The 14,316-nt window shown below is 37.6% G+C and overlaps 1 protein-coding gene across 1 annotated transcript; it reads right to left on the bottom strand.

Moving 5' to 3' along the window:
- Positions 1-786, bottom strand: LOC129246834 (macrophage mannose receptor 1-like). Its single transcript, XM_054885485.1, has 4 exons — positions 692-786; positions 523-637; positions 331-439; positions 1-230 (listed from the first exon to the last, which is right to left on the bottom strand). Exons 1-4 carry the CDS (start codon positions 784-786, stop codon positions 10-12), a joined length of 540 nt encoding a protein of 179 aa, XP_054741460.1. The 3' UTR covers positions 1-9.
- Positions 787-14,316: the final 13,530 nt, after the last annotated feature.

A 14,316-nucleotide genomic window follows, 5' to 3' on the forward strand; every position in this document is an offset into this window, starting at 1 on the left:
AAAGTTTTATTATTTCTGACAAATAAAATCGTATGGGATATCACAATCCTCACTTAGCCATTCGCTGGTCTTCCCCCACAATTTCAAGCAATCCTTTTGGGTCGTATAATTACCGGGTTGTTGTGCTGCCCAGTGGGTGTAACTGATACTGTAGCCATTCAGGCTCCAATTCCAATTGTGTTGCGTATTAAAACGATTGCCACCGGTCCAGTAATGCTTGCCTTGCAATCCTTTAAATGCAAAGGATATTGGAATAAAAATTGAAAAAATAATTTAATATTGGAAAACATCAGGAAAATTCCCGTATTTGTATTTTAAAAGAAATCTCACCGTAGTAACTTAGAAAACCCTTCAATTCAGCCTCCACGCTTGGGTTCGTCAATTGCACAAGTCTCAAATTACCTAGACCACAATAATAGTTGGCTTCATACCAAGATAGCTGTGAAATATTTCCGAAACAGTACTCGTATAAGTAGCGTCGAGAAATAACGAACTTCGAATGAAAGTAAAGTTGATTCTTACCTTTTCAGTGCCCAAATAAAATTTTTGATTTAAAGGCATAGCTGCCGCAGAAATGGCTCCTTCAGAGCGACTACCGTCAGATGGATTTATTTGCAAGTACGGATCTGTGATGATGCTTTAGACTATTTTCTTTCATATTAAAAAAAAATCTAATTACTTACCAACTGACGAAACAATGTCGCCAGCCACAGCAGCTGCTAGGCTGCTTTGCCAGAAGCCTGCCAGGCTCATCACGGAGAAAGCGATAATGCTGATTGTCTTCATATTTCTAATTCAGAGAAAATACCCACACTGTATTTGAGTTGAATGTTTCATAGCTTTTATAGCAAAAGCGACTAATTTCAGCACCCATTTTCAGCTAATGAAATTATCTCTCCTCATTATGATTGCAATGACAATTATTGGCTGATGTTTCAGAAAAATTAGCAACCACAGACTGCTAACAAAACTAATTAACCGATAAACTTTAATCTAAAACACAATTCAATTTATGTATGTAGTAACGCTCGTGGGACTTGTAAAGCTCCATTCTACGCAGATTGTGGTTTATCAGGCAAGATGATGCGAAAAGGAATGCTTTCAATTACGGCAAAGGGAATGCAGAATAGAAGTTTTCAGACTTGAATTATTTTGATCTACTTACAATTTTTTTCTTTTCCAAACATGATGCCCGGAGGATATTTCTTCAATGCTATCACTACATATTAACTTTTCCAAATTTTTTAGTAAATTCAATCAGCCTTCCAGCGAAATTGTGCCTAAACCGTGCTGTCCTTGCTGAAATGGAAAATGAAGTGGGGAAGTTTAACAAAAAACATTTCAAACAGGAACAATTAATTAGAGCGGTCTTGGAATTTCTATATTGAGAGAGTTACTTCAAAAGCCACAAGGGCATTCTTTGCCTGTACAAGGCTTTTTGGTAAGACATGGGGACTAAACCCTAGAATGACCTTCTGGACATTCACCACAATTGTGAAACCCATAGTCACTTATGCATCCTTAGCATGGTGGCCCAAGGTCAAGCAAAGAAAGGCAGCAAACGAATTAAGCAAACTGCATCGCCTGATATGTGTTGGTATTACAGGGGCTATGAAAACATGTCCCACGGATGCATTGGGTGGGCTCCTGAACATACCACCGCTTCCAATTCTAATTGAAAGGGAAGCTCGCTCGAGTGCCTTAAGATTAAAAGGTATATCTGAACTTAAAAGTGGGGATATGAAAGAACATTTAAAGATCTTGGAAGACTTCCTACATAGTCCCATTCTTCATAGGGATGATATACTATCACCCAAACCAATACTCTTCAGGAACTTCCTAGTTATAATTAATGAACGAACAGACTGGAGAACTAACTCTATCACTTTCAAGGCTCCCAGCTATGGTTTACTGATGGGTCCAAATTGGAAAATGGTAGAACAGGGGCAGGAATCAATGGTCCTAAATTCAAAAAATCGATTCCGATGGGATTCTACCCAACAATATTCCAGGCAGAAATACATGCCATCGAAATATGTGTGAGAGAATGCCTTAGCAGGAAAATGAGAGGTACTCACATCTACATACTTTCAGATAGCCAAGCGGCTCTAAAAGCCCTTCTACCAACAACTATCACCTCCAAATTGGTAAATGATTGCCTAAACCTTCTCAACACGTTAGGGAACCTCAACATAGTAACAATAGGCTCGACTCCGGGACATGAACGACATGAGGGAAATGAAATGGCTGATGACCTTGCAAAACAAGGAGCAAATATTCAACTTACTGGTCCTGAGCCTTTCTGTGGACTGACAAAAGGCCACATTAATGAATTCCTTAGGAAATGGGAAGAAAGAAAACTTGCCGCACACTGGCTAAACTGTGCCGGTCAGTGTCAAGCCAAACTATTCCTAAGTCCAAACAAAGGAATATCTGACAAACTTCTCTCACTAAACAGAGTAGATCTCAGTTTTTAACAGGATACCTTACAGGTCATTGCAGCCTGAGGTACCATTTAAATAATATTGGTCTATCTGAGACCAATGTCTGCCGCTTTTGCGAAATGGACATAGAAAGCTCAGAACAAGTGCTTTGTGAATGTCCTGTGTTGGGCAGACAGAGACTTCACCACCTTGGTGGTATCGTAGTATCTCCATGCAATCTTTGGAACAACAAACCCAAAATTGTGCTAAAATTTTTAAGAAGCCTAAAACTCTAGGGTTACAAAATAGGCCTTTCACAATAGATCAGCTCTGGTCGCAGTGCGTAATGGCCTTCTAATAATAATAATAATAATAGAGCGGTCTATAAGGATCGATTAGAGCGATGGGGTAATAACAATAAGGTGATGTCAGTAAATTAACCTCAATTTCTGCTCAATTGGCGCGATAGCCGCTAACACGATTTTGGCCGAGTTTAAAAAAGCGCGCCAATCGTTTCTTTCTCGGAGGAGGCCTGCCCCTTCCTCTGATACCACCAGCTGGTACCGCATCGAATATATTCATAGCCGGAGCGTTTTTATCCATTCGGACGATTCGGACGATATAACCCAGTCAGCGTAGCCGCTGGATCTTTATTCGCTGCGCTATGTGTATGTCGTCGTAAAGCTCATACTGCTCATCGCTCCATCGCCTGCGACATTCGCCGTTGCCAACATGCAAAGGTCCAAAAACCTTGCGAAGAATCTTTCTCTCAAACACTCCAAGTGTCGCTTCATCGGATGTTGTCATCGTCCAAGCTTCTGCGCCATACGTTAGGACGGGCATGATGAGAGCCTTGTAGAGTGTTAGTTTTGTTCGTCGAGAGAGGACTTTACTGCTCAGTTGCCTACTTAATCCAAAGTAGCACTTGTTGGCAAGAGAGATTCTACGTTGGATTTCTATGCTGACATTGTTATCGGTGTTAATGCTGGTTCCTAGATAAACGAAGTCTTTTACAAGCTCGATATCATAACTGTCAACAGTGATGTGGATGCCGATACGCGAGTGCGCCGACTGTTTGTTTGAAAACATACGCCAACAATTGTACGCTCTTACAAAAAATTGTGCCTGAGCGATTAAGTTCTGCGGCTGGTGCGATCCTCTCCAACATCTGCTTAAAGAAGTCACACGAGCGACGTCATCTTGCATAGCCGTTTTAGTTTTGCGGGGATACCAAATTCAGACATCGCGGCATGTAGGTAACTCCTTTTCGTACTGTCGAATGCAGCTTTGAAGTCGACGAAAAGATGGTGTGTGTCGATTCTCCTTTCATGGGTGTTTTCCAAGATTTGGTGTATTGTGAATATTTGGTCGATGGTAGACTTTCCCTATGTCTAAAGCCACACGGATAAGGTCCAATCTGTTGGTTGATGGTGCGCTTCAGTCTTTCACACAATCCGCTCCCTTGAACCTTATAGGCGATATTTAGAATACTAATCCCGCGTTAATTGACACAGATAGCAGGATCGCCCTTCTTATGGATTGGGCAGAGCACACTTAGGTTCGGCAGACAGATTCATGCACTTTACCAACTCTTCGCTGCTATGTTTGAATAGCTCAGCCGGCAGTCCGTCGGCGCCCGCGACTTTGTTGTTCTTTAGCAGTGTTATCGCTATTCTCACCTCTTCATGGTCGGGTAGCGGAACGACAGTTCAATCGTCAACGATTGGGGTATCGGGATCTTCACATTCTCGGTGACATGCGCAGCTGTCAGGTTCGAGAAGTGTTCCTTCCATAATTTAAGTATGCTCTGGATGTCAGTCACTAGATCGACGTCTTTGTTCTTACAGGTCCCGGTCTTAAAACCTTCTGTAAGCCGCCAAACTTTCTGATAGAATTTTCGGGCGTTGTTCCTCTTGGCCAGCATCCAGCGAGGAGCTTCGCATTCAAGAATTTCGGCCTCTCGTTTTTTCTGTCTGATAATACGTCTCTCTTCCTTTCTCAGCTCCCTGTAGCGATCCCACATGGCTTACACAAAAGTTTCTAAAAACTTATGTTCAATAAGTAAATTTCTTTTGTAAATTTTTTTGGTCTACAAAAATTGGGATCTTACAGTGCAAGAATAATTAACTAAATAATATACCATATTTCATAAAAATATATTGAGAATTCCAGATGAAGCAATAAATTTATTTTGCATGCCGACTTTATAAATAAGTTTTAATGAGCTGAAATTTAATCTTAACCCAAAATATTTAATTTAATTATCTTCAAATTCATCCTAGTTGTAAAAATACAGTATTTTTATTTGATCCGAAGAATGTAATATTTATGTAATTTTAATATACTAAAAAAACAACAACAAAAAAAAAATAATAATCGAGTCGTTCACTATTTTAAACACTTCGTCTAAGTAATTGGATTTTTCCCCAAAACTCGAGCTCGGTTCTTTTAAATACTCTAGTAACTTTGTCAACTCAATGTAGTTTCGGCACATTCAAATTTATTCCACTTCCAAATAATTTAGATATTTCATATTTTACCGGGACTTCATGAAATTGGTCTATGCCGGATTTCAACATATAGTTTTCTGCGGTAACAATGGAGGCATTGAATTTAGTCAAATTAAATGTTAATTAAATGTTAAATAATCTTTGCTTCTCAGTTTCATCTGCAGCTACATTTCCTCCACCAGAAAGTAGTTTGTGCTGTAAAAAAATATATGTTTTTAATATAATTTTAATAATGTTTTGGATGAGCCTATAAGTTAGAACATATCGGAACTCAAATTGAGCCTAAAGATATTAAAACGAGGCATTTAAGCTCTTTAGAATTCTTTGTTTGGGATTCTCAAGTTAAGTGCAGTGGAGCCCATGTCCTTTAAAATTTCACATAGCCGTTCTAGCGTAAGCCCGAATGATTTTAACGTGGGATAATTATGAGAAGCAACGAAAGTGTGATGCTAACTTCTGATAACTTCTCTTTTATTACACACATAGAAAAATAAGTCTCGAATTTGTGCTGACATCAGCCTACTTTACTACACCATTAATTTGAGTTTGACAGAGGGGTAAAGGTGGCACCTTCTCACGTATCCTCTTACCTTGGAACCACTTCTTTCGTTTGTCCGATTACTGCATTGCCTTCTGGGGTGAAGTTTCAGCCATCTTGAATGGAGGAGCAGACGATTTAATATTTATTAATATCCAAGCTGTAAGTAAAGCTCTCGACTCCTTCATTTAGAGTTCTGCATCTACGCCGGACAATCACCATCCTCCATATTGGTCAATCTTCAAACAACTCACTTGGATCGCAGGTAACAGAAACGCAGAAGCAAACTGCATGCAGAGAAAGCATTGGCATGCCACATGGTGCCTGGAGGTCAGGCTGGAGAGAAAACATGTTAAAATTGGGATATGTAAGAAAGTGACTAAATATCTGTGCTTTGAAAAATACCCATACAGGCTGGGTTTCTATTTCTATTAGAATGACAAACAGATTATGATTTTGCCTGCTGTCATGCAGAAACTGTTGAAAAACTAGAAAAAAAAAATTATTTCTGCGACAGCGCCACCTGACGTCAGTTCTAAGTAAAAATGAACATCAAAAATGAGTTCCTCGACTTTTTATATAATTGCTCGTATTTTTTTATTTCATCGAATTGGTCGTATAAAGCATTGTTTTGTCTGATTTCGTTTTCAATTTTGTGAGCACATTTTTGGTTTAAGGCCCGTGATTGACGAGCGGAGCATAACTATCTCGGTTTACAAAAAAGCATTCAACTTCTGAAATGATGCGCAGTATGTTCGCGATTTGTTGTTCTGTAAGAAAATATGTACAATACCAATCTAGCATCCATAGCATAGGTGCAAGGGCAGGTGTCTACGGATCGGCGAAAAGATACTCGGAAGTGCTAGGCAAGAACACAAATATATTTCAAGACTATGCAATTGCAATACGCAGTCACTTTAACTTTGAACGCAACTATAACAAAAGAAGCATAGCTACTCCTTCTGATAGCCAGACAACAACAAACAAGGCCCGCAACTCTTTCGGGTTACATCAAAACTGATGGTGGAAAGTCATGGTAAACCGAATATCAGAGGCCAGAAGAACCCTGTTCGTACCCTTTAGGTTTCGTAGGCATTACTGAGAATGAAATGGCAGATCAATAAGCCAGCAAAGGGGCGTCCTAAGCGGTAATAGGCACAGACTCAATTAGTGATCACACCTCTCTTATTCAGGAAGAAGGTCATATTGAGCATATGTAAGCGCGAATTTCAAGAATTCTTCTTTTCATATTTTAACACTTTTGCGGGTTCTATGCAAGTACTTAATTCTACCTGTTGTCTTCATTAATTAAACAGTTTATATGTTATCAGTTTATTCTCTTATTTCTTGGAAAATCTTGCGACCTTTTTGGCTCAAATACCACTGTGTTGTAAATATAAATATTTCACCAGAAAAAATCCCCTAGTTTTCTGTTCACACTTTATCGGGCAATTGGCTTGAGGGATTCCCCTTATCAATATGCGCTTCAACAATTCTTATCTGTTCTTCGGTGGGTTTGTTGCCAATTTCGGTTTAGCCAAAAATAAATAAAACAATAACAACAACAAAAGCAAACCACAAAGGCATATAAATTGGGGTTTGTTTACTCATAAACAATTTAATAGTCTTGATGTGTTTTGTTTAACGCTTCAATTGGTTAAAAAATTCTTTGCAACAATAACAATTGCCCTTTTTATATACCCATACACTAGCATTGGTTCAATATACAATACAACATTAGTGTACAACAACATTTTGGCATAACATAGAGCAACAACTGTAATATTAATATGAGCAGCAGAATAATAACAAAGAAAACATAATTCAATCTGTGAACTGGAACAACTGCAAAAATATTCTGGCCCTCTGCTGCTTTTTTTGTGAACATCCAGGTGGATGAATACTTGCACCCTTGTTGCCGGTGTCTCTCTCAATTTCAATACACTTAGTGAATGATGCTCATATAATATTACAGCATCTCAGCAATGATTTCTCAGAAACTATGAGAAGAGTATTCTATAACTTGTTGGGGAATACTTCACGAATGCTGCACTAACTTTTCGAACAGCTTTTGCAAACGTCAGTTTTAACACTTATTTTCGCATAACCGACCAAAAATAGATTTGAGAAAAAGTGACAAATTGTTTTCCAATTCATTTACTGAGTAAGCATACGCAGATAGAAACTAATCCACTAGTACTCGATTATTAAATAATGGGCATTCAGTTACATTAAAGTTAATTTTTTGATTGAAGTCTATAGAATTTAAGGTCTCTTAACAAAGTCAAATTTTAGTTTCCTATTCCTTTACGACTTCTTTAGATGGCTCATCTTAGTGTGTAACCGATTTCGTTTCTTGATTTTAGTAAATTTCATATCAAAAAATTACTACTCCACGGCCGCACTGATTTACTAAATCAAATTCGTTTTCCAAAGTTTTTCGTCACCGCAATAAACTCCACCTAAAACATTTATTTAATTTGTTGTATGCACACACACAATTGTATCGGGTATTCATTTTTGTAATGAATTTTATTTAATTAAAATCTGGAAGATAATATTTGTTTTTTGTTATATGGATATTAGGGCGGGTAAATTTAAAAATCGCTCATTGCTCTGTGAAAATCGTATTCTAGGGATCAAAATAAGAAACTTTGCCGAAGCAACCATACCTCTAAAACGAATTCTGATGTCCTCCAATTTGGGTCGAACGAAAAATCCCACTTTGACCCATTTAGAGTGCTCCAATCGAGTCCAAATGTATGACCGACCCCCACTAACTTTGGACGGCCGATCCACCCATGCCAGTGGCACACCCCCTGGAACTCCCCTGGGGGGTTCCCCATACAATCATTTCAAAATATCACCATTTTTGGCCTTTACATGAGAAAAGAAACTAAAAAGTTCGACCCAAATAAAACAAGTATAATTCCTTCGGCAAAGTTTCTTATTTTGATCCCTAGAATATGATTTTCACAGAGCAATGGGCGATTTTTTTGCCTCCCCACAATCGACCCGGCCTAATGGATATCCACCGCGGCTACAAGTGTCATGGTCCATTCGATCAGTCCAATTTTTGACTACTATAAATCGGGCCGCATGGCGTAAATGCTGGCTTGAATATTGCAATAGATTGATTCTTGAGCGCTTTGTACGCAAGTTGCACCGTGTTGTTGAAATTGAAACGAAAATTCTGTCAGAATGATTCGACAGCATTCTTCATTCACCATAACAGCAGCTCCTTTCTCATTTTGAAAGAAATAAGGACCGTTGATGCCATACCGCCAGTGCTCTATGAACTTCGCGTGCAGATTTATTTTTTTAAAGTAAATTTCCATAACTTGGAAGAGTTGTTCTGGCGTTATACGATTTATGATGACTAGCCCTATCTTGCTGATCAGAAATCTAAACATTGTTTGCCATTCACAGCTATCAAACCATAGTTGTCATGCAGATAAAAAAGTAGAAGTAGAACCGGAATAAACTGCACTTGCCTGCGCTATTTATACCTTAAGAAGAAGGCTACGAAAATATCCTGACACATGATCCCTGGTAATGGATATCAAAGCAGGAAAATGACGTGAAGCAGAACAATAAACTGGCAAAGAACTGGTTTCGGCTAAATAAGATTGAGGTTATGTACTGGCTAGTTTAGCCTACTATTCGTGTTAAAATCTTTGGGCTTGGCGCTAGAAAAGCAGTGCGCAAACTAAACCCAAATCAACAACAAATTATTGAACAGAAGTGACGCTCTTATGGTGAGAGTCGTCGGCGACGAGCAGCCATGCTACTAATCACTAAAAATAACTGTTTGTTTCAAAAGAGCCTGCGGCTTAAAGTTAAAAATATCAGTATCACCGTTTACTTATATTTATAATACATTTTTCTACAATTAAAAAATAAAACATCAAAGTGAATTTGGTTTCTCTAAATAATTATTTACACAATTCGATTATTTACATCTGCAGGTGTAGAGGGGGAGAGAGGTGGCCTCAGCTATCCTGCTGACGATAGTCTGCCAGTCAATCAATTAATCTGAGCTGTGAATATCAAAGCACCACAAAAACCATAATTTAAAAAAAAGAACAACAAGAACTACAAAGAAATGCCAAGAACAGCAAGAGCAGTAGTATTAATAAAAGCAACAACGAGCCGTCAATCAATTTGTTGTTGACCACAAAGCGAAAAACCACCAAAGCATTTGAAGTAAAGGGGTTAAAGAATTATTTACATATTTATTTATTTGTTCTATTGACTTTGCATGCATAAGGGTGATGAACTTTATTTATAAATTGTTAATCACCTGTATATGGAAGTTAAAAATCCGTTGGGCTAAAGTTAAATGAGGCCAATGAAAGCTTAGGGATACCAAACGGCTCTGAATTGTGTGGTGTTGAGTTAGATAATGTGCAGTAACTACACATATATCGGAAGTTTTTTAAGAGCTTGAGAACTTAAAATTATAATGCAAAACGTAAATATTGTTGGAAAACATTTTTTTTTATTATAATCTTTTTATTATTTCATGGCATTTATTTTTCTTGCATAAAATTTGAGGTGATGTTTTTGTAACTGATTGTCCCGTGTGCGAAAGAACTTCGGCTGAGAAAAATATTTATTAGGCCTCTGGTAAGAGTACATTGTATTTTCAGTGTAAGATCAATTTTAAGTAAATTTTCAGTCCATAAAACTTTTGCAATGCAATCAATATACATATATGTATGCAGGATGCGTACGATATTTGAGGATAACTTGTGATTAAAATTAATTAACTTTTATTTTGAACAAAATTTAATAAAATTTCATGAAATTTTTAAACAATATTAACTTATTATGTATCTAGCAAATCAATCAATAAAATTTCCATTAGCTGTAATAACCTCCTCGATCCGGATTCGGAAACGATTGCAGGCCCGAAACAAATGGTACTTATTCATATTGACCATAACGGTATTAATTGCAGCTTTCAGAGAAGAATGCTTAGTGGTTTCACGCTCAACTACGCCCTATACGTAATAATCCAGGTGATAAAGGTCTATGGAGTTAGGCGGCCATAAATCCGGATATTTTCATCCATCCAATCTTGTGGCACCATCGCATTGCGTGAAGGAGCAGAGTCTTTCTGAAAGCTGTACGGACTGCCACCGCGTACACATTAAATCAGGATTTCCCTACTGTGTCTTGGAACTCGATATATGCAGCAGAATTCACTCGAAATCTTTATGTAAAGAAGTATGGTGACATGGCATGTCCTTTCGTGTCGTGATGACATCTAAAACGATAACAGTGGGTGGACATTTCCTGTGCATGTAAATAGGAGTCTCTGTAGAATTGGAACATAGCCACCTATAATTTCAACGGTTGGTGTTTTAGTCTTGGTCAACATTTTTTCGTCAGAGAAAAATCATAACATTTCAGGCGCTTCAGGGTGTTTAATTTTGTTTAGAAGGTGTTTTGATGCGATAACTCGCTGTTCTCATGTTCGCTCCAGCATAAACTGTACTCCACGCATAATTCCGGATTCATACCGGAGATCTTCATGGACAACTCGACGGATAAGATCCTCAAAAGCATTAAACTCACTCGCAATTTGATTTTGAAGGGTCCTCTCAAAGATCGCTTGCACTTGCTGTATAAATTCTGCAGATCGGACGGTATCAGAATGTTCCCTGGGTTTTTTGCATTTTGCAACAGATTCTGCATTGCCGCCTGATGCTTCCAATTCTCAGTGAACTTTATGAACGGGCGCACTTAAGAAAATATGTTTCTAAATCAGTGTTATTAGTGCATGTAGCGACCATAGCTGCATGTATCTTCCTTTCTTGAGTTAACTTGTAGTCCTCCATGTCTTATCTGAAAAAGAGCAAAAAGAAAAATAATGGTTTCGGGAAGTTATAGCCTCTTATATGCATGTATTCAAATGCCTGATGCACCCTGTATAGTGCAGTGACTCATCTCAATCTCAATAAGTTCGAGTTTGTTTTAAATGAAAATGAAATCAATTTTTCCCCCAACAAATTATTTTATTCTGTTTGTATGAGATTTGGAAATTTACAACAATTTAGACCAGTGTTGCATGACGTGTTTCTATTTTCCATCATATTTAACCCGATTTGACCCGTGTGGCTATTTTTTCCGAGAAGATCCTTACTGAAATTTTTTCGGGAAATATTTTCGTGAAACATTTTATTCCTCTATTGACCCTAAAAACTTAATATTTTGCAAACTTTTGAAAACAAGGGTCTAAGTGGCCCATGCTGGTCAAAAATGTTGGGTTTAAATCTTCCAAAAAAATATGCGCCATTAAATTTCATTATAGACTCTCAAAGACAATATAATAAATTTAAATTTATATGAGTTTTTCAAACAATTTTAATCAATTTGAGACCAAATTAGGAAACCTTCAATACACTGCAAAAAGAATTGTGTCGTTTAGGGACCAAACGCATGGTATTTAATACTCTACAGCTCTTCCTCTCTCAGAATTGCTATGCGGCGTACTTGTCTTTTTTTGGCTGCTGCCCAGTGTAATAATTATCTCTGAATTGCTTCCAAAGTACACACTTTAATGCTTCAAATAAACCATCAGCTATCCTTCCGAATATCATTTACACATTTGGAGGTCAAAGGGCATTGGTAATATGATCAGACGTTCATTATCAAAATTATCAAACAAGGTAATTAATAAGAATAATTTATTCCTTCTTTGTATGTAGCACGAATTACCTATACAACTTTGTGTGTGGGATTGTGCCAAATATCTGGTACTGTGTACATGCGTACATACACACACAAACATGTGTGCTTGTGTAAATGCTATCTAATTTCAGCCACAATTCCAAAATTTAATACAAAATCCAAATGGATTAACTTGACTGCGGATAAAATAGCGTGTAAGGCAATAATCGGAGAAATAACAACAAAAACAATAACCAATTGAAATGAATCGGAGCAAACACAATAGCATTCAAATCGATAGTCCGCTAACCGCAAAAGTCTGGCTAACACATCAGAAATGAATGACAAGAGGGGCAAAGTGGGCGAAATGGATGTCAGAGCCTTGTCAAGCCACACTGATAGACTTAATGGAGACATCAAATTGCGTACAAAATATACTTCCAGCTTGTTCTCCATACATTTCTACTTGTATGGTAGTATATGTACATATGCATAAGTGTGCGGCATTTAGTGGTCTGTATAAGCTGAATTCCTAGTTCAACACCAAAAACGCCCATGCATTCAATCAAGCAAATAAACAAGCAAATATTCAGGCAATCAGCAACATCAAAGCGCTGACCTACAAATCTGCATGTAAGTATATAAATGAACATATATATACATATATGCGTATATATTTATGTAAATTTGTATACATATATCGATATCTATACAGTGATTTCTAGATAATCGCAACTAATAGATAAATATTAGAACCTATTACGGTAACCGAGTGAGTTTCATATTTATCCAAATTTTTTCATTTGTAGTTCGCGCACAAATTGAATATATATTATATTTACTGTAAATCTAAATTTATTTAATATTCAAGTATTTGTTCAATAAAAACATAAACGTAGTTACTACTGCATTTACTTGACAAAATGCTGAAAATTCCAAACACCCATTGAGTTCAAGGATGGTAGATTTACAAAGTAGGCTCTTTAGCTATGGTGAAAAAAAATTCTTAAGGGATCTTCGGCTGACATGTTACTTGGGATATTCGGCAATCGAAATTTGCGTGATTATTTCACATGTATTTACACTCTCGTCCAATCAGTCATTCTTCAGAGAGTAACGAAGTGTCATTGGTTTAGTTTTTTCGCATATCACCAACACAATCTGAGTTTGTTTTGTAAGCGCATCCCAAGTGATGTCAGCCTATTAGCTGATTCTGTGTTTTTAGAGACGAGTAACGGTCTACTAAAGATCACACCTTTAAACATCTTTTCGCCATGTCGAGTTTTGATTAAGACGGTTACATCTATACACAGGCTGGTTGATAGCATTTTGATTTCCCCATATGGTGAAACCACTGTGCTTTGTTGACAAAGCGCTGAAAATTTTGAGTACCTATAGAGTGTATGTCCTCTAGAATTTAAATAATAATGACACTTACTACTGAACTAATAGAGAAATGGTCAAGTGAGATAAGAGATTCAGATCTTTCTTCATTAATTCTTGAACAGATTTGCGTTATAACGCAATAAGTGGACTCTCTGGCACATCAACTATCAGCCATATTTAATGGAAGCCGATCTAAATATCGTAATCGTGATAGACTCTGCAGAGAGGGGAGCTTTACTGAGCCAAAGACTCGCCTGTTGTAATGCTGAAAGATGCTGAAGGGGTGCAAAAGTCGTCGGCTAAGGCTTAGAAAGAGCTTAGAGAGAGTGATTCCCAGTACAAACGTTGTTGATTTACTTTGAGCCATCGAAGAAAATGTCAGCGGCCCCTAGATATAGGTCTGTAAAGATTTCCTTGTGAGAAACTCGGTTTTAGCAGAAAAATAGCATAGGTTAGTCTGGCAGGAAAACACATTTCAAACTTTAGGGTGCCCAAATCTAACACCTCTCAAGGTATTAATTGCATTTAATCTATTTATATGTGGTTGCGTTGTAGCTATGCTTCGCAAGGATGGATCGCACGACGGGTGTGTTACGCAAGTCTACTGTATGTCGCTTCAGGCTCCACCTTCTCACCACGGCTGCCTTTCAAATGTATAGAGAGGTCATTGTTTTTCTGAAATCAATAACCCCATCGAAGTATTTCACAACATCCTTTGCTAACTCTTTCAGTGTCGTAAGCAAAAAATGTGAAAATTTTATATTTGTACATAAGCTAAATA

The sequence above is a fragment of the Anastrepha obliqua genome, chromosome 5 (genome assembly GCF_027943255.1).
Source record: "Anastrepha obliqua isolate idAnaObli1 chromosome 5, idAnaObli1_1.0, whole genome shotgun sequence".
In the NCBI taxonomy this organism is placed as follows: Eukaryota; Metazoa; Arthropoda; class Insecta; order Diptera; family Tephritidae; genus Anastrepha; species Anastrepha obliqua.